Source organism: Silurus aristotelis (genome assembly GCF_946808225.1).
Source record: "Silurus aristotelis genome assembly, chromosome: 2".
NCBI classification, from domain to species: domain Eukaryota; kingdom Metazoa; phylum Chordata; class Actinopteri; order Siluriformes; family Siluridae; genus Silurus; species Silurus aristotelis.
Window position 1 is genome coordinate 20198124 of NC_139575.1, and position 20347 is coordinate 20218470.

General features: G+C 37.3%; 1 protein-coding gene across 1 annotated transcript in view; it reads right to left on the minus strand.

Annotated features, from left to right (window-relative positions):
- Positions 1–20347, minus strand: part of LOC310718998 (copine-9-like) — a 95490-nt gene that overhangs the window by 36366 nt on the left and 38777 nt on the right. The window contains exon 6 of the mRNA XM_083528180.1: positions 18680–18756. Coding sequence (XP_083384306.1) covers positions 18680–18756 — 77 coding nt within the window. The remainder of the gene's footprint in view (positions 1–18679; positions 18757–20347) is intronic.

Sequence of the window (20347 nt, forward strand, 5' to 3'; positions counted from 1 at the left end):
CTTACAACATTTGTAAACCTAATGATCCAAGGATTATGGATTATGAGGCCATGAACAGGTTAGAAGCATTTATGAATACTGTTTTTTAAGCTATGGGAATGTTTTAGAAATTATTCACTTTAAGGAAATTGCAATGCAACTGACTAAACCAGTAATAATTTTAAGAGCATTCATGAGCTCAATAACAATGGAGCATGAAGTTGGGTGAGCTTTCTCACAACTCATGCTAAAAATTGCATTTGCATGAGAGCAGTAACTCTAGCGCATTTAATACGTTGAGTTGTCAGTTTGTTAGTTACACCTACCGTGTTCCATCCTGTGAATGTCACTCCTGTGCTGACAATAACATAGTAATAGTAATATCTAGTATCTAGTATTATCTAGTATTTAATATCCACTGATGGGTGAAATGGAGGGTGGCTGGCAAGCTGTGCATAGCAACAGTCAGTTGCTGTATACATAAAAAACTACATCTATAAGGTAGGTTGAAATACTATATATAATACTATATTAGGGCACCAGATTTTTCCAGGGATATCTGGTTCTAGCATTAAATTTTTCCCTTCACTTGATTTCGGAGAACCAAACGTGCATGACAATGCCCCTGTGCACAAATCCAGCTCCGTAAAGATAGTGTGAGCATGGGTATAGTGGAAGATTTTGAGTAAGCACTGACCTCAACACTACTGCACACCTTTGATACCTGACACAATCAATCCTGTTGCTGAATAAACAGAAATCTGAACAAGCACAGTCCAAAATCTGGAGGTTATTATAGAGCAACATGGAATGAAGTGTTCTAAAAGCATATCTTACAGTCAGGTGTTTCACAAATGTTTGCCCTTATAGCGTATAATGTATGGGCGGTGGAAAACTAATCTAGATAACCATTTCAGTGAGCAGGCAGCAGTTAATAATGGGTAGCTCTTGTTGCCATAGAGAATCACCAGTTTATTAAATCAGAGTTAATAAGCCATGTTTGAGACAGACCATTAAATAAAGAATAAAAATAAACCCGGTGATTGATATTGAAAAGATTTAATATCAGCATTGTGTTTTTTATACACACAAATAAACATATTTACTCCTTATGACAGAGACACACAGAGAGAAGAGAGAGAGAGAGAGAGAGAGAGAGAGAGAGAGAGAGAGAGAGAGAGAGAGAGAGAGAGAGAGAGACTATGCCCTTTAATGAAATCATTAGTTATTCTGGAACATTTTCCTACCTTGAGATTAAGGAATTCTATTTATAGTCATTCTATTTATTTTGTACAGAGAATTTGAATACATGCAAGATAATTATTAATTATGAGTTCATTATCAAGTGCCACCCAGTCATCTTGATGAGTTGAGAAAGTCACTGAACCGTTTAATATGAGCTCTGTCCTCTAAAAGAATGCAAGAATTCAAATGATGTTGTTCAATGTTGTTTAGCCCATATTATATATACATTTATACATTCATATTTGTTGATATTAATGTTTGGTCCACAATTGAGTTAAACATTCCACTTCCAAAATATAGTCAAAATATGCCACCAAACATGCAGGCATGTTTCTTATCACTTTTGTTTTTAACTGTTTAGCTTTTCTAGTGCCTTTAAAACCCTTTCTCTCCTCCATGTCCCTTCTCTTTGTCACATCTTTTTTACTGACCTCTGCTGTCTCCTCTTCTCACCACATGCCACTCTTTCTTTACTTCTGTCTGTGAAACAAGTCTCATGAGAGCAGGTTTTTTGTCAGTAGCCCACTCATCCATCCTGATTATCCCATCAAACCAAAATAGCTCTCGACAGCATCATCCTCTTAGCACAACCATTTCTCTCTGTCTCTCCCCCATCAACCCACATTCACTCCCCCACATCTCCCTCCCCAGCTAAATGGAGAAACTAAGCATATATACTGACAGACCACTTTATTAGGAATGTCACACTAATAGTGGGTAGGACTCACTTCAGAACAGCCTTAATTCCTCATGGCATGGTGTTGAAAACTTTCTGTGTAAATTCTGCTTCAGGTTAAAACGACTGCACCACATAATTGCTGCAGATTTGTCAGCCGCACATTCATGCTAAAAAAAACTCCTGCAGTGCAAAGATCATGTTCAAAGACTTGTTTTTTGGGGGGATAAGGTGAATTATCATGCTGGATATAATCAATTAAAGCTATGAATTGATGCTCATAAAGAGACGCAACAACAATACTCTAATAGGTCGATCATTAAAAAAATTGGTTTAAAACAATTTGATTGGTAATATAAGGGTAATTATGTGTCAAGAAAACATTCCTCTCCCCACATAAGGCAAAGTTTCATGCTGTCAAAAAATTCGTCAGATGTTTTTTCGAGTTTTAGTGGGTCTGTTCACTCTGTAACCTCAAAAAAAGTTTTTTTGGCCAAAAAGAGTGGAACGCGGTATATGTTCTTGTGTTTTAGCAAATCCTCCTCAAAGTTTAGGGTGTGAAATGCTGGAATATGTAGTTAGTTGTGTTACCTTAGGCTCCCTTTCAGCTAAAAACTGGCTGTATATTCTCCTCTGACCTCTTCATCGGGTATTTCAGGCAGAACTGTCGCAACCCGAAATAAAAAAAAATATATACTTTTTTTTTCACATTTGAATGCCTGATGTAAACACTGAAGGCCTTGGCCTGCAGCCTTGTTAGCATCTTTCACTATAAACAGTTTCTCATACACCTTCTGATGAACACATATTATTTGGCTGCTGGCTCAATCTCAGTACATCAGAGACAACGAAATATGTGTGGATGGTACACTCTTACGTCAGGCACAGTGGGCATACAGTGGGTTTTAAATACTGCGTATACTTACTGGTCACTTTATTACACACTTGTCCTAGTTAGTCCATCCTTGTAGGTGTGTAGTTGGACACTACAGCCCACATTTTCCATGATCGGTTTGTACTATCTCAGGCCCTTCATTTGTGTCAGCTTCTGAACACAGAGCTGCTTGGGATAGATATTTTTGGCCAGTAGGCCTTCGCTGTTCCCAAGAAGTGGTTCTGATGTGTTGTAAAATCTCAGCAACACTTCTGCATATACATTGCACACATGAAAACACACGCACTAACATGACACTACAATGCCAATTCTAAAGATATGTTGAGAATAGAAAACTACCCAAATGCTCTGTGTTCAACTGATGGATGACAGTCAGAAACTGTGTCCCTATTAGGTGACATTATCTGTCCATCATTACTTCCTTATGTGCCTAATGCTTCTATAATCCAGTTTTCTAACAGAATATGGAAAAGTCTTGCCTCAAAACAGGCTGAATTTTTTTTTTTTTTAGCTTTGGTTAAAACATTGGATTCTCTTACCCTTTTTTAAACTCTAGTCAAGTTCTTTTGCTTCATTTGCCAGTCTGTTTTACTTTCTGGTATTGAGCTGTATTAGTAGTGATTTCTTTTCCTAATAAATGCTGATCATGAATCCAAACTTCTACACTGTTACAGCAAATGCTTCAGATAAAATGGGTATATACAAGGCATTCATACTTAATAAACTGATAACTACATTTTTGTACATAAACTGTAAAACTAACATACACCCATAGAAATATCAACACAAACAAAAAGTCAGAAGCAATACATACAAAACCAAGTTCTCACTTTCCATCCAATGATTGGCCCTACGCTTAAAACATTTATCCAAATGTTTATGAGCTACAATTAATTGTTAGCAGTTAAATATAATATCATTAGAATATTATATTATAATAGAATATGATATTTACCTGTTTTTATTTAGATAGAAAATCAAGAAGATGGATAGATTTGTGCCAGATACTGTTGGGAGCTGTTTGAAATGTCCATTTATGCCAGATAAAATCCCTATTTAATATAGAACTAATTTAACACTGGGATTTAGCAGCATGCTGATGACTTTTGTTTCTCCATAAAATATATTGATAACCTGGGATGCAGAGAGAGAGAGAGAGAGAGAGAGAGAGAGAGAGAGAGAGAGAGAGAGAGAGAGAGAGAGAGAGAGAGAGAGAGAGAGAGAGAGAGAGAGAGAGAGAGAGAGAGAGAGAGAGAGAGAGAGAGAGAGAGAGAGAGAGAGAGAGAGAGAGAGAGAGAGAGAGAGAGAGAGAAAATTAGCACCAGCCTGAATGATGAATTCACAACAGGATACACAGCGGTGCTGTCATCAAATGTGCGAGTATGTGTGTGTGTGCTTGTTAAAGCTTAATTTCTAGTACTGTCTATGCAAAATGGCAAAAATATTTTGTGAGTAATCCACTATCCAAATAATATACCAAACACTCAAAAAGTTTTTTTCTTTGTATTATTCTGGGTGAATATTGATTTTTGGAAAGCATTCATCGTACTCACACCATTGGAATTTCTGCTTCATTTAAACCGATCAGATTCAATTCTAAGTAGTCAAGTTAGTTATCAAATGTTATGACAACTGTTATCCTAATAACAATATAAATAGTTTAATAGGTATGCAATTATTTCTAGAAACATTTTAGAAATGCATTTCCCCCCAATGTATATGCTCGTGTGTGTGTGTGTGTGTGTGTGTGTGTGTGTGTGTGTGTGTGTGTGTGTGTGTGTGTGTGTGTGTGTTATACAAAAATGGAGGACATCGGTGGGTGGCAAGTGAAGGCTTTTCAAGCTAATTATCTATTTGGACAAAGATCAAACACCTCACAGTGGGAACTTCATGCTCAATGTGCCTGTCAAACAGGTCTCTCTTTGCTAGCTGAACTCTCTCTGTTGGTGACATAGAAAAAAAGACAAGACCGAAAAATAGGCGGAAAATGTTGACAACAACTACCAATTCCTGTGCCAGAACCTGTGTAGCTATGATGTATCAACAACTATTGAATGTGGAAGTATGAATTGCACTTGGGTTATTGCATACCTGAATTCCACAACCCACTCAATGTTAAAGAAATAAAATAACACAGATCTCCACATCCTCCTTCATACTATAGCTGATTCTATAAGTTAGAAATATAAAATGAGACAGGTCAGTAGAAAAGTTAATATAAAAGTAAATGTATATTGTATATTAAAGTTAAACAGTGAAGTAAGTTTGGGCTATTGTTTGTTCTTAATATGCATTAAATATATATATTTATTTATTTCCTTCATGCTTGGGTTTCACCCTTATCACCTTTTGTAGGCTTATTAGACTTACTGACATGCATGAAATGCAAAAACTCACTGTGCATTAATTAGTCACGATTAAATGATGTCTTTTAATAGGAATACATACACTAAACCATACACTAAAAATAAATTATATTTTTCCAAAGGTTTGACTCATTATATCATTTTGACGTTATGTCTATCAGATGCCACATAATCTTTAGTTTAAACAGATCATTTTTATTATCTGTCTAAATAAATGTTTTTATATAAATTGTACTTATATAACTAAAATATATATATATATATATATATATATATATATATATATATATATATATATATATATATATATATATATATATATATATATACACTACAGACCAAAAGTTTGGACACACCTTTTCATTCAAAGAGTTTTCTTTATTTTCATGACTATGAAAATTGTAGAGTCACACTGAAGGCATCAAGGGCTATTTGACCAAGAAGGAGAGTGATGGGGTGCTGCGCCAGATGACCTGGCCTCCACAGTCACTGGACCTGAACCCAATCGAGATGGTTTAGGGGTGAGCTGGACCGCAGAGTGAAGGCAAAAGGGCCAACAAGTGCCAAGCATCTCTCGGGGAACTCCTTCAAGACTGTTGGAAGACCATTTCAGGTGACTACCTCTTGAAGCTCATCAAGAGAATGCCGAGAGTGTGCAAAGCAGTAATCAAAGCAAAAGGTGGCTACTTTGAAGAACCTAGAATATGACATTTTTCAGTTGTTTCACACTTTTTTGTTATGTATATAATTCCATATATAATTCCACATGTGTTCATTCATAGTTTTGATGCCTTCAGTGTGAATCTACAATTTTCATAGTCATGAAAATAAAGAAAACTCTTTGAATGAGAAGGTGTGTCCAAACTTTTGGTCTGTACTGTATATATATAATTATTTTTTTATTTTTTTATTTTTTTTAACAAAAAGGACTTGCCACATCTTTACTGTCTGCATGCTTTATCTCAATCAGAAGCATCAATATTAACCTCGTAAAATGACCCTGTGTTTTCTGCGCATTTTCTGCACTTTTCCGTGCAGTTTCTTGAAATTAAGGGCAAATTGTGCGAATTCTACATTAGAAGAAAACACAACAAAAAATATTAATGGTTCATTAATAAATGATTCAAGATATTGATTAGCAACTGTTTCTAAGTGTTTTGGCTGACTTTTGTTTTCACAATGTCCAGCTTTTATTTGAAAAGTCTTGTAAGTATATCTGCAACCAAATCAATATCTACTCCTCTGTCAGCCATTGTGGAATGAAAAAAGACGTTTTGTGACTAGTGTACTCGCTTTATACAATCAAAAGACATGAAAATGCCAACATTATTGTATGCCTGCTAGATGGCCCCAGTACTGCAAACTCGCAATCTGATCGGTTAAAGCAACATTTCCAAGCAGCATGTACATGCTGCAGGTGCCCTCACTGGTGATTCTAAAGGTCTCACACAGGCTCCTTTGACTCTGGCAACATGTTAAGTGATGGCTGAAATCTGATTAGGGTGATCAGGTAGAAAAGTAGACAGACAAACGCAATGAAATAAACAGAATAGACTATTGGGAATAATTGAAAACATATTCATTAACAAAAATAGATAGATTTTTGTACAATAAGAAATTCAAAATAAAGAGTTGTCTTTTTAAATGAATTTTAAATAATTAGTTGCACAGCACTGCAACAGAGAGTAACACTGTGTCCTGCCCATTATATACTGTAAGCATGAAAGAGAAAAGATAGAACTGCTGCTGCTTCCCACATGCCCAATGCTACCAAGTGTTATGCTTCGGTTAAAAAAACAGATCCTGACTAAAATTACAACCAGACCGTTTTGGTTTTTAAAAACATACAAAAGTTTTTTTCAAACTAATCTTTATATACTGTGTCTTGTGCATATGTATGATACGTCAGACAATTTCCCCATACAACAAACATAAAATACTCACAGGTCAGTCACATCCTATAGCTTTTTTTCAGAATGATGGATTTTTAATTTGTTATATGCACAAATTCTATTTTTAAACTAGACAGGTTTTGAGTAATACAGGCAAAGTGTGTGTCAAAATTAATTTTCGATATAAAGCATGCCACAATGATATAAAGGTGCAATACTTTTTAAAAGATCTTTTAAAAAAGCCTTAAACTGCTTTGCATGTCACAATAAACTCTCCAAGGCCACCTTCTCCAGTGTTGTATAAAGTCAGTCATAAATGAGGGGGAAAAAAAGCTTCTTGAGAAGATAGCATATGAAATCTAACAGAAAATCATTCAGAAGTATCACCTATTATTTATTCTTGGATGGGAAAAAAAACTAGGTTTATAAAATAGTAAAATAAATCAAATCCTTTTCATAAAACATTCTATCAAATCTTGCAAAGTGAAGAAAAAAGATCCAGACTGCCACTTTCTTTGTACCAAGAAATGAAGTGTAGTGCTAAAAGAAATGCTTAACTTAATAAATGTAATATTCATGTAAAAAACAAAACCATTTTAAAAATCCAATTGTTATTAACTGTATCAGGATGAACAGCAGCTCTATTAGTCATTTAAGCATAAAAACCCAGCTTTACCGGATATACAGGGTAGAAATAATGAGAACCATTCACATATCTTTACTGCAGTGCACTCATGTTAACCATGGGAATGTTTAACCAAGTTACACAGAAAAGAAAACACATTTGCATGCAACTTATCTGTTGCACCTGTATATACTGATGCTGAATACTGTATCAACATTTAGAATAGAATAGCCTTTATTCGTCACATATACATGACAGCACAGTGAAATTTTGTTCTTCGCATATCCCAGCTTGCTCGGAAGCTGGGGTCAGAGCGCAGGGTCGGCCATGATACGGCACCCCTGGAGCAAGGAGGGTTAAGGCCTTGCTCAAGGGCCCAAGAGTGGCAGCTTAGCGATACCGGGGCTTGAAACCCCAACCTTCTGATCAGTAATCCAGCGCCTTAACCACTGGAGCTACCACCAAGGCCCAAGCATGCATTTTGTGGCAAGGTATTAACTTAATGTAGCTATTATCTTCTTTGTAAACTTTCTGTATTCTCAGCTGTCTAAACAATTACAAGAATAAAACCAGACCACATTTGGAAAACACAATTTGGCAATATGGTATGGTCTGTTTGTCATTGCAAAGAAGAGCAGAAATAGATTTAATAAACCTGGAAAATATGTTGTGAAAAGCACAAACTTTAGGCATGATATGGGCATATGTCTACATATGTTTCATTGTTCACCAAAACTGCCAGACACAGGAACAGTTTCTTTCCCAAAGCAATCAGCCTCACTAATAACTGACCATAATTATATTCCCTGCTCATATCTATAAGTACTGCACAGAACTGTCAGTCATCACATCATCTGTATATGTTGCACACACTATGGCTGCTATATACTGTACAAAGTTTTATAGTAAACTCTCTAATCATACCTGACACACAATACTGTCATTTGCACTACCATGCACTCTCACACTTTATGTACATTACTGATCTGTATCCCTATTTAATACCCACACTGTCTATACTGTCTCACATTGTCTGTATTGTCTTGTATTGTCTTGTATAGTCTGTTATTGTCTTGTCTTGTCTGTTTTGTCATGTATAGGTTTTATTTATGTCTGTACTTTTGAGAGTCACTAACAGCTGGAACCAAATTCCTTGTGTGTGTCAACACACTTGGCCAATAAACCTGATTCTGATTCTGATTCTGATTACATATAAATCTTATTTGAATAGAATAGTGGTAAAAAAAAAAAATAGCTTGGTTTATATATGTTTGTTGCAAAATGCAACATACAGAGCATTCAAGTAAAAGTCAGTTTTTTTTTTTTCCCTGTAAGACTGGCTGTAATGTAAGTTGATTTTCTTCAGAATTGAGGACACAAACATTGTACATTAATCAATTATTGAAGCTACGCATTTTTCACACATGACTTGTATGCAAATTAACAAATAGAAATACATAAAAAAAAAAAAACACAAAATGTATAGAAACATAAGCAAAACAAATCATATTCTGAACAACAATAACAATCATGGACAGACAAATGCAAGACACAGAGTAAAGTGTACAGTATTACTAGATATATTAGGTAGTAGCTCAGTGGTAAAGGTGCTGGATTACTGATCGGAGGATCGGGGGTTTAAGCCCCCATATGGCCAAGCTGCCACTCTTGGGCCCATGAGCAAGGCCCTTAACCCTCTGTTCTCTAGGGGCGCTGTATCATGGCTGACCTTGCGTTTAGACCTCATCTTTCAAGCAAGCTGGGATTTGCGAAGAAAGAATTTCACTCTGCTGTAATGTATATGTGACAAATAAAGGCTATTTTATATGTCTTTATTTACAGTAAAGGAGGAAACAGGTGTTTGATCAGTGACAAATTATTAGGTCATGTGATAAAAACATATAAGTGTGCTGGCTGTTTGCAAACGTAGTTCTTGGTTCCAAAATCCTGACATTTGTCACTTAATGACAATCTTGGTGTGCTAGTGGTGGTCAACATACACAGCTAACCTATTAGAATAACTTTGTCATTTGTAAACCATCTAACTGTAAAAATATAATAACATATGCTACCTAGTAGAAATCAAGGCTAATAAAAAATGTACTACAAATTTTGAATAAGTATTTACAATTTACTGAATTGCTTTGAACTGGCCGTCCTTAGTCCCTGCCTATAACTGTAACACAAGCCAATTGTGGTAATTAATGAGCTCATGTATGTGGAAGAGGGTAGATAGCATTTTCCTCAAAGGGCATTACACTACCTTTATGATGCAGCATAAGTGGCAGTTTGATGCGATAGTGTTGGGTCGCTTTAGATGTTTCAGAGGAAGCGCACATTAGCGTGGTAGCTGTTAGATAGGAGAGCGCTAGCTACTTGAAGGCAATTGCTTAATTTGAGGAAAAATGAAAGAGAAATGTTTTTTTTTTATTTGCACAGTGGTGTGTGTTTGTGTGCGTGTGTGTGTGTGTGTGTGTGTGTGTGTGTGTGTGTGTGTGTGTAAGAGGTTCTGTGGCACCTCTAAATATCTAATTTCAGTGGCAACTCTGGGTCATACATATCAATAAGACTCTGTGGCAGCTTAAACGGGAGTGTTTATAGATAATGGTTGTAACTAAACTTCATTCATTCAGCATAATCCTACAATTATCTCCTGTCTGGATTTAATTACTTTGAATAGATTGCAGTAATTTAGAGTCCAAATGTAAACGTTAACAGGAGCAAAATAAAACAGGAGAGAATGTGTATGTTTGTACTAAGAGCGATATTTTAGGTACATATAATGTGAGGTCAGTGTTTAGTTTGCTTCATTTTGTATTATTTCTTTGAGTCAAGTTTAAAAAAGATGATGCAAGACACAGTATAATCTTTCATCTGAAAAACTACTCTCAAAAAGTTTCAGGTAATGAAATCAGGTAACACCTTTATTATTTCGCATCATAGTCTGGAGATGCTATAGATGTGCATTATTCTGAGCTTACTGAGCAAAAAATCAAGGAAAGGCTCTTACATACATATGCAAACAAGTCTGAAACAAATCATATACTAACACACAAAGACTCTAAAGTCTCCTCTCCATGGTAACGCACAGGAATATCCTGAAATAAGACAGAGGAAGCAAAAGAAGTCCACAATCAAAAAACAAGAATATATAGAAAATGCATTAACAAACTGCTAATTTCAGACTATTCAGCAACAGCTGACAATAGAAAATAATTTCATAGAAGTATATTCAAACCCAATGGAAACTCTGACTACTTTGGTTAATTTAGTGGTCTAATCAACAATTAAAGAAAGACTATTATAAAAGGAACTGTTCATTACTGGTGTAAAGTCTTTTCCATTCGCTTGTACTTCCTGACTTTGGAGTTACATCAAACATCTGGCACTGTGCCAGTTACTAGAGTATCAGTCAAACTCTGCAGAGGCACATCAAACATGGCTACATATGGCCTGTTAATATTTCATTAGTCATCTTAGAATTACTTACGACTTGTCTATGAGACACAACATGTTGAAAACCATTTAGGACAAAAAAAATCATCTTTACCTCCTGCTTCTGGACTAGGTTTTAGTCAAAGAAGGTGCAGCTGGATTCTCGTGCAAAACATTGCGAATTTCTAATCTTCTTGGAGGTAAAGAGATTCTTTGTGTCATTAAATTGGAAGAGGAAATGAAAATAAATTAAAGTAAAAAAAAAAAAGCTTTCATTTTATGTAGGTCAGAGGCTGCTACCTGTTAAATAATGAAAAAGGATGTGATGTGTTGGACAATGTGTGTGTGTGTGTGTGTGTGTGTGTGTGTGTGTGTGTGTGTGTGTGTGTGTGTGTGTGTGTGCATGCATGTGTTTGAATGAAATATGAATACTGTAATTGCTGCTGCTGAGGTCAGGGTGGACCCAAATCTGTCAAATCTAGATTTCTCATTTTCTCTGGTCTCCTTGGCATAAATGTACAGGGTTCATAATTCCTGTATGTATTTTCAGTTCAGTATCTACTACACATTTTCAGACTGTTTTGGATGAATACTTATACATGGGTATTAATATGCAGTGCTTGAAACATCACAAAATACTGAATCTGACTTATATTATTGCTCAGAAAGCACTCACATGCATGTGGTAACGATAGTTTAGAATGTTTTGTATGCTAAACATTATTTGATGTAAAAATATGTTCGGCTGAAGTACAGTTACACTATGCATAAGACAGCATTGAACTCCTCGAAGAGTAACATGTAGATACATACGTTACCTCTGATACACAGAAGAGTTAGGAAGCATGAATTTTTTTCTTCAAATCAATTGTTCTGTGTGTGTGTGTGTGTGTGTGTGTGTGTGTGTGTGTGTGTGTGTGTGTGTGTGTGTGTGTGTGCTGTATGTGCTGTATGTGCTGTATGTGAAGTGATATAATATGATTACATTGGCTAGAAAAATCTTTTACAGAAGGTGTATTGTTCTTTTTTTTTTTCACTTTTTTGTTGTCTATTGTTAATGGTTTGACACGGGCTTACTAAACCCATGTCAAAAATTGAAAACATGTACCTAAACATAATTTTTGATAAAAGCCATATTTGTACACAAATAATTTATAGTAGAAATATGGAGAAATAGGCTTTTATTTATAGATCCATATGTGCAACATATCTCCTGTATTAACTTGTCAAAACATACTGGGTAACTTCTATTAATAATCCTCCAAAAATATCATAATCTTAAAAAGACCACTTAATGAACCCCAGACTTGTAGCAGCACTCTGTCCTATGGTAGATTCTGATAAATTAAATGATCTTTTAGAATGTAAGTTGATCTAATTTGGATCAACTGTAATAAAATGGCTATTGTTGTCATGACAATCTTGCCATTAATAAAACCTTTAAATTTGAAGGTAAATTTGAACCAAAATTTAAATGAGAAAGAAAGAGAGAGACAGAGAGTGAGAGAAGAGAAATTATAACAGGAATTAAACAGTCACAGTTAATATGGTGTTGTGTACATATTCATGTACAATCATGTATTATCTTTAGAGACCTAAGTACAGCAGTACATCATTCTCTTTGTGTGTGTGTGTGTGTGTGTGTGTGTGTGTGTGTGTGTGTGTGAGTGAGAGAGAGAGAGAGAGAGAGAGAGAGAGAGAGAGAGAGAGAGAGAGAGAGAGACTGACACTAGTAATACAGCTCAACACTAATACAGCTGTACTATGTACCTTTTTCTATAAAACCCCCTGATCTATTGTTGGGAACAAAAGAACAAGTTAAGAAAAAGAGAATTCGTAAAAAGCCTGACGAAAGAATTCACTCAACTTACACTACACCAGAGATGGAGAAGTTCTTAGTTACCATAGAAACAATGCCCATCAAGTCAGTGGAGTATTTCATGTGTTTTTGAGTGTGTATAAGAAAAGTAGAGGCAATATATGAGAGCGAGAAAGCAAGAAACAGAGAGAGAGAGAGAGAGAGAGAGAGAGAGAGAGAGAGAGAGAGAGAGAGAGAGAGAGAGAGAGAGAGAGAGTGAGAGAGACTATTCTTTGGTATAATCAGAGCTGTAATTGTCCACTAATAAAGTGGAATACTTCTTTTCTTTTTTTTTGCACTAAGCCCCTGGTGTAAATCTGACCCTGGCTAAAACACGTCACACATGCATAGTTTCATGTTCAGTATAATGGCAATTAACGACTGTAAGATGTGTTGAAATTTTTTCAAAAATAAATTATAAACCCAAAATAGAAAAATGCCTGCTTTTTCATTATTCAGTTATGTGGAAAACATTTCAGCTCTGTATTCGAATATTTTTTTAGTATTTTTTTTTTATATGAGGTTTGAATAAGCATTAAATAGATCTGACACTAAATATTAGTGTCAATATTATTATTATGATTTTGAGATACCAAGGGATAAACCTAATAGACCATCTTATTAGTAAAAACTACAAATTTACAAATTTAAATGCTGTACATTTGTGCAAACCGACAAAAACAGCCATCCTTAAATGTAGTACTATTACTACTACTAACTACATTTCAGTCAGATATTTTTGCCAAAAACAGTGTCCAGGGTACAGAGTAGCCATAGGCACAGATCACGGGTGGACAGCCAGACCTGGTCACCCGGTTCGTAAGGGGGGAAATGTTGAATGGCTCGTCCATTCAGGGAAACAATGGTGGCTGGAAGCCCAGCACGCACTGGAACGGGGTCGGGCCAGTGGCGTCTTAGCACAGGGAGTTTTGTGCATATTCGGCCCAGGGGAGAAATCGGTTCCAGCTAGTTTGGTCCTGATTGCAGTACGAGCTGAGGTAGCGTCCTTGTTCCTGTATCTTCCACTACGTCTGTCCGTTGGTCTGAGGGTGATATTCAGATGACAGGTTAACTGTGCTGGAAGAGCGCCTTCCCCACATGGGATGTGAACTGGGGTTCCCGGTCGGACACAATTTCCTCAGGGACACCGAAGTTTCAAAAGGCGTGATGGAACAATGCCTCTGCAGTCTCTAGGGTTGTAGGCAGGCCATGGAGGGGAAACAGCCACTAGGATGCAGGTGTTACCGTCCAAGTTGGGCAGATCCATAATGAAATCAATCCCCAGGTATGACCACGGCCGCTGCGGGATAGGCAGGGGGACCAGCTTCCCTGCGGGTAAGTGTCATGGGGTCTTAGAGATGGCGCAGACAGAGCAGCCTTGTACAAATCGTGAGACTTTCCCGCTCATTCCGGGCAAGTAGTAGCATGCCTGGACCAGAAAGAGAGTTTGTGTCCTTTCCAGGTGGCCGGAACCTGGAGCCTCAAGGATCGATCTCAGCAGGGACTGACGGCATGGCCCATCTGGCTTGTTGGGGGTTAAAACGATTGGCTTCTCGCAGGTATTGGAGGTTCTTATGGTCTGTGATGATTATAAAGGGGTGTGCCACCCCCTCCAGCCAGTGATGCCACTCTTTAAGTGCAAGTTTGATGGCCAGGAGTTCCCGGTTGCCGATGTCGTAATGCTTCCTCAAGAAGAAGGCGCAGAACCGGAGCTGGGGAGGGTTTCCCGACTGTTGGGATAAGGCGGCCCCTGCGCTGGTCTAGGAGGCATCTGCCCCCACGATGAATGGGAGCCGGGGATCCGGTTGTCTTAGGAGAGGGGTGACAATGAATCTCCTCTTCAGCTCCTGGAAGGCCTCCTCTGCATCTGGGGTCTACGTGAGGCTCTTGGCCTTTCCCTTCAGCCGATCACATATCCCAGGAACTGCACCTCCGGCCGGTGGAACTCACATTTCTCGAGATTGAGATAGAGATGATGGTCCCTTAGTCACTCCAGGACTTGGGTGACATGGCCACAGTGTTCGGTGAGTCTCAGGAGAAGATAAGGATGTCATCTATGTAAACAAACATGAACCAGTGGAGAAACGTTCTGAAAACCTAATTCATGAAGATTTGGAACACCGCAGGGGAAATGGACAGGCCATACAGCATGACACAATACTTGTGACCAGAGGGGGTGATGAAGTCCGCTTTCCACTCATCCTCCTGGCAGATGCACACCAGGTTATAGGCACTGTGGAGGTCCAGCTTAGTAAAGATACATGCACCCTGTAAATCTTAGGTCCTGGCAACAGGTCAATGTCACAGTCCTACGGGTGGTGGGGGGTAGGCGAGTCGCTGCCTTTTTACTGAACATGTCCGCAAATGATTGTTACTCCGGGGAAACCTCCATCTCCGGGGAGTTATTAGGGATTTCCATGAGTGTGGCCGCTAGGTGGATCAGGGTCAGACACAGGGTAGGTGGTGTAAACAATGCTCCCTGCACCGGTGGCTCCACTCGAGAATGTCACAGGGGTTCAATGAGAACTTCAGGGAGTGTTGTATCAGCCAGGGATGCCCCAGTATGATGCTTGCTGTAAAGTTCTCCAGAACAAGAAATGGATTTTCTCGCAATGAAACAGGCCGACCTGAAAAATGACCACCGGGGCACAGTACTTCACCCAACTACAGCCTAAGGGTCTCCCTTGGATGGTTTGAACCGCCAGCTCCCATGTCCCTCTCTCACGGTGCAGCTGAAGCTGTTCCAGGCAGTCCTAGAAAATAAAGTTGCCCGCAGAGCCGGAATCTACTAGGGCGGAGAACAGAAGGGAGAGCGTGGGGGTTATTAGTGTGACCGGGAGCTTAGATAGATGGATGATTTCCACGGTGAAGTCGACAGTACTCACCGTCGGGCGTGGGGGGTCAGGCCGGACACTGGGTGATGAAGTGCCCTTGCTCACCACAATACAGGCAGGCTCTGGCCATAAGGCGACACTCTCTCTCATTTCTCGACAGCCATTGAGATCCGACTTGCATGGGCTCGGGCTCCGGAGTAGACGAGATGGAGTGTGGATGAGTAGATTCCGTTTCCGAGGACCAACAAGCCACCAGTCGCTGGAAAATGCAGATGGACAGCTGGATGAAGGCTTCCACTCTCGGTGCGCCACCATGGCCAGCCTAATGTCCGGGTTTAAACCCTGAGAGTGGAGAGTGGTTTCGTTCCAGCCGCTGCTGGCTGCTAGGCTGCGGAAGCAGAGGCTGTAGTCCATGAGCAGGGAAGACCCTTGGCGTAGGTTGAATAGCTGATCTTCCGTTATGAAGCACGATGAGATCCGAAATGGAGGCTGTGGATCGATCGAGGTAAGTTGTCAATACAGGTCCGATCTTCTGTCACGCTCAGATCAAGAGTCGGAGACCAGAATACAGTCAGTACGTTTTATTTGCCGTAGTACACAGACAGAAGCTTAGGTTGAAGCACGAAAACAGGTATAATCCGAAACAGGGTGACTCCAGAGATGATCGCTAGTATGAACTGTAAATCGGACAGTGAGTGAGTGAGAATGGGGGCCTTATAAAGGAGAGCGTAGATTGGAGACAGGTGAAGGTGATTAGTACGAAGGCGAGGCGCTGCGAGTGTGTTGAGTGCAGGGGGAGGCGTGGCTGGTGGTTCCCTAAAAATTATTTTTATTTTATTTTTTGATGGTTAATTAAATTAATCTGTTTCCACTGAATCCACCTTGTGCTTCATATTTGTTATTTTAAAGTATATAATCATATATGCAGACTAAAAATTTAAATAATGTTATTAGATTTTTATACTGTTTTAATGTAGTTTAATGTTGTTTTTATGTTTGTTTGGTTGATAATGCATTTATACTGCCTGGTGAAGCCAAATACCTATTTTCCAATCTGTACAATAAAACTAAATAACTAATGCATCTTGTATTACACACAATAATATTTAGTAAATAATGGTCTTATGAAATTGCAACCAAAAAAACCCAAAATAATTTTTAAGTTGGCTGCGATAAAAACAGAGCTGTCTCTTTTGTCATTTTGTTATATAATCTCCTAACCATAGCTGCAGTTGGACAACTGGTTCACTACCACAGACTAGCTTTGAATCACTCCGCATTGTTGGTTCTCAGTTGTCACATCCATATATAGAGAAAATATATGACATATATAAGGCATATTTTTTTTTAAAAAACCTGCTTTCTTGGACTACTAGTGTAGCATGCCAACTGAGAAACATAAGCAAGCCTTTTAGCCCATAGATGTGAGAACACTGAGATATAAATATTAAGGTACTCAAACATTGAAAGTGTGGTTATTAAGCAAATTATGAGATATGAGAGATGGTGTAGGTACTCCGTAAAGTAGATTTGTACTTAAATAATTATTGATAAATACTAAACAGCAAATTGCAGAGCAATCAAAATATTAAATACAACCTATAAAACATAGTCCTATTAATACCCATTAATTGTTTTCTAAAAAAACTCCAAAAGGTTCATGACTAAATCAAATCCCCATGAATGAATATTAATAAATTCCAACCTCAATATGTTTAATGAGAAAGCTGCTTATTAATTGCACAGAGAGGGTCAGCGGTGTTTGCTCTCTGGTGTGGTGACCTACAGCTAAAGGACAACAAGTTGATCTCGTTGGGATCTGATCCAGTCACCTGGGTTCCAAATGTTGACTCAATCATACACAGTCAGTATGGCCATAAATTTGCAACAATTACAATATCACCCTCACATTAGATATATATATATATATATATATATATATATATATATATATATATATATATATATATATATATATATATATATTTTTTTTTTTTTTTTACAATAACATACTATAACACATTCCTGTAAATGAAGAGAACAAACATTAAATGTAGTTTTAACATTTTAAGATATTTCATAATGCCATCTCGATCATTGGACTCCAGTATACAGAAAATGTACTTTTATAATTTTTATTTATTTATGAACATAAAGCCTATGCTGACTAACATTAAATAATCAGGAGAATGGGAGAGAAATGAACAGCACTTTCACAAGGGATTTCACTAAAGTAACCAACCCAGATATGTAGCCGAAGGTTGATGCCCAGCAAGGTGCCTAAATGTTGGCAATTTAGATATATAGGAATATTAAATACTTTCATCGAGCATTCAAAAAGAACAATTACTCTGCCTAGCACCTTAATCTCCAAGCCACTTCATAAAGATTATATGGAACCCCAAGCTAAATAAATCCGAAAGACATGGCTTTAACACACCGGTACAGAGACATGTGCATATGGAAACCTTTAAAAAGGTAAAAGCAATCAAAGCATTTTTGCTAGTAATCCAGAGGCATGTGAGAAAAATAACTCATCAGCTATGGCTGTGTAACATTTTGCATATTTTAAAAACACAGATACGTTACGTGCATGTTTAAATGCATCAGTATTTTTTATGAGATAGCATACCTAAAGGATTGAAGCTTATTAGGCAGTAGGCATAGGTTTGTGTAGACTTATTGAGAAATAATAAGAAAGAACTGTTGTGAGGGACGAAGGTTCCAGGTTTTAAAGTAAACATAAGAACTGACTCACTGAAAACTGATCCACAATGACTTAACCAAATTATAGTCATTCTGATTTTAATAATAAGGATGTGCCTTAATAATTCAGGGTTAATGAATATAATGAATCACAAAAACCGGACTCACGATAGCGTTCTCTCTAGTCGACTGCCTGCAGATCCAATAATCTCTCCAAGTGTGCAAAATGTCTGGCCCAGGAAATCCTAAAACCAGAGGGACATATTAACTGGGTATAGAGCTCTTATAGCAATGGAGAGTGCAGTATTGCACAAAGGTATTTTACAGTACAAAGCCTTGTACATGTAAAGAAACACTGTAAACCAATAAATCCTTCAGGAATATAAATTAAACATTACCTATTATAAAATCTAATAAGAGCAGTAAGCAGTAATAATCAAAATAAAGTACATTTTGTGTTTGACAATCCTTTGCTTTATAAAAAAAAAAATGCATCAGTACAATTAGTACATCAGTAAGTTTTTCTGATATCTTGGTGAAAATCTGCCACAGTTCTTCTGGAGGCGCTGACTGTCACACTCGCCTTCCATTTCTGCACATAATCCCTGAGAGATTTCATTATTATTTTTTGTCTGAAAAGTGGTGTATTATGTAATATGTTACATTGTTCTCTGACATTTCTGTAACATTAGATTTTATGTTGAAAATTTTGGGAAATCTAAAATGTTTTTTAAACTGACTCAATAATGCAGAAACCACAAAATAGACATCTACAACAAAATTTGTATTTAGAAACATTAGGGTGCCTGAGGCTATGCACAGTGCTGTATACAAATAAGCAAAACAGGAAAAGAGACTAAAAAGGTAATTGATGGGACTGTCGAAGCGAGAGAATTGCATCATGATAAGCTGTATATTATTATACTACTGTATTTCACCCAGTCAAATTATGTATCATTCTTTCAACAAAATTCTATATGCTTTCCTCCAGGGCATGTCTGTAAAGAGTTTCAGTCATCCACATCATTATCACTAATCTGGAATTTTTATATAATGATGAGATTTGAGCTTTTGGATTCTCATTTAATAATGTTGATAAAGTCCTCCAAACTACGCAAAAACAGTTCATTATAGTTCATTTTTAAACATTATATAATTGTTAACATTGAAAATGTTGAGAACTGAAATATTTTTGTAATGTTTTGTCATTGGAAAGTAATCAACTTTATTGTGGTAATATTTAATGGCACATCATGTGGAGACACAGGACACCACTTTGCTGTTAATTATTTTCCCATAACTGTATTCCCTAATGTGTTTTATATCCAATAAATATGATTGTGTTTAAAATGAATGCACATAACAACTACAAAACATTTATTACCTTGGTGATTACATTGCAGCAGTACAAGAAGCTCATGTTTGGGGGAAAAAATGTGAAACTATGTTTCAGTATCGTGTGTGTTGAAGATCACATCTCGTAACACTACTTTGAGCCATTTCATCTCATGGACATAAACATTGCAGTAAGTATTAATGTTGCACTTAACGCCTGTAGTGTTTATAGCAATGCACCTGAACAAGAATAAACACTGTGCAAGTTAGCTGAGTGCAGGAGTTTTGGCACTAATGTATCAGGATTAGCTACATTAGGCCATTAAAAGTTATTTTAACATTAATTTTACCAGTTATACACCACACACTAATAATTTGAGCCCTTTTCATATTTACTTGGCTGAGTTTTCAGCATTTCAGATGAGCGCTTTAATGAATTTCTCAGGCTAATTAACTCTATGTTCAGAAATGGAAATCCCAGGAGTGTCATGTTATTTCTGT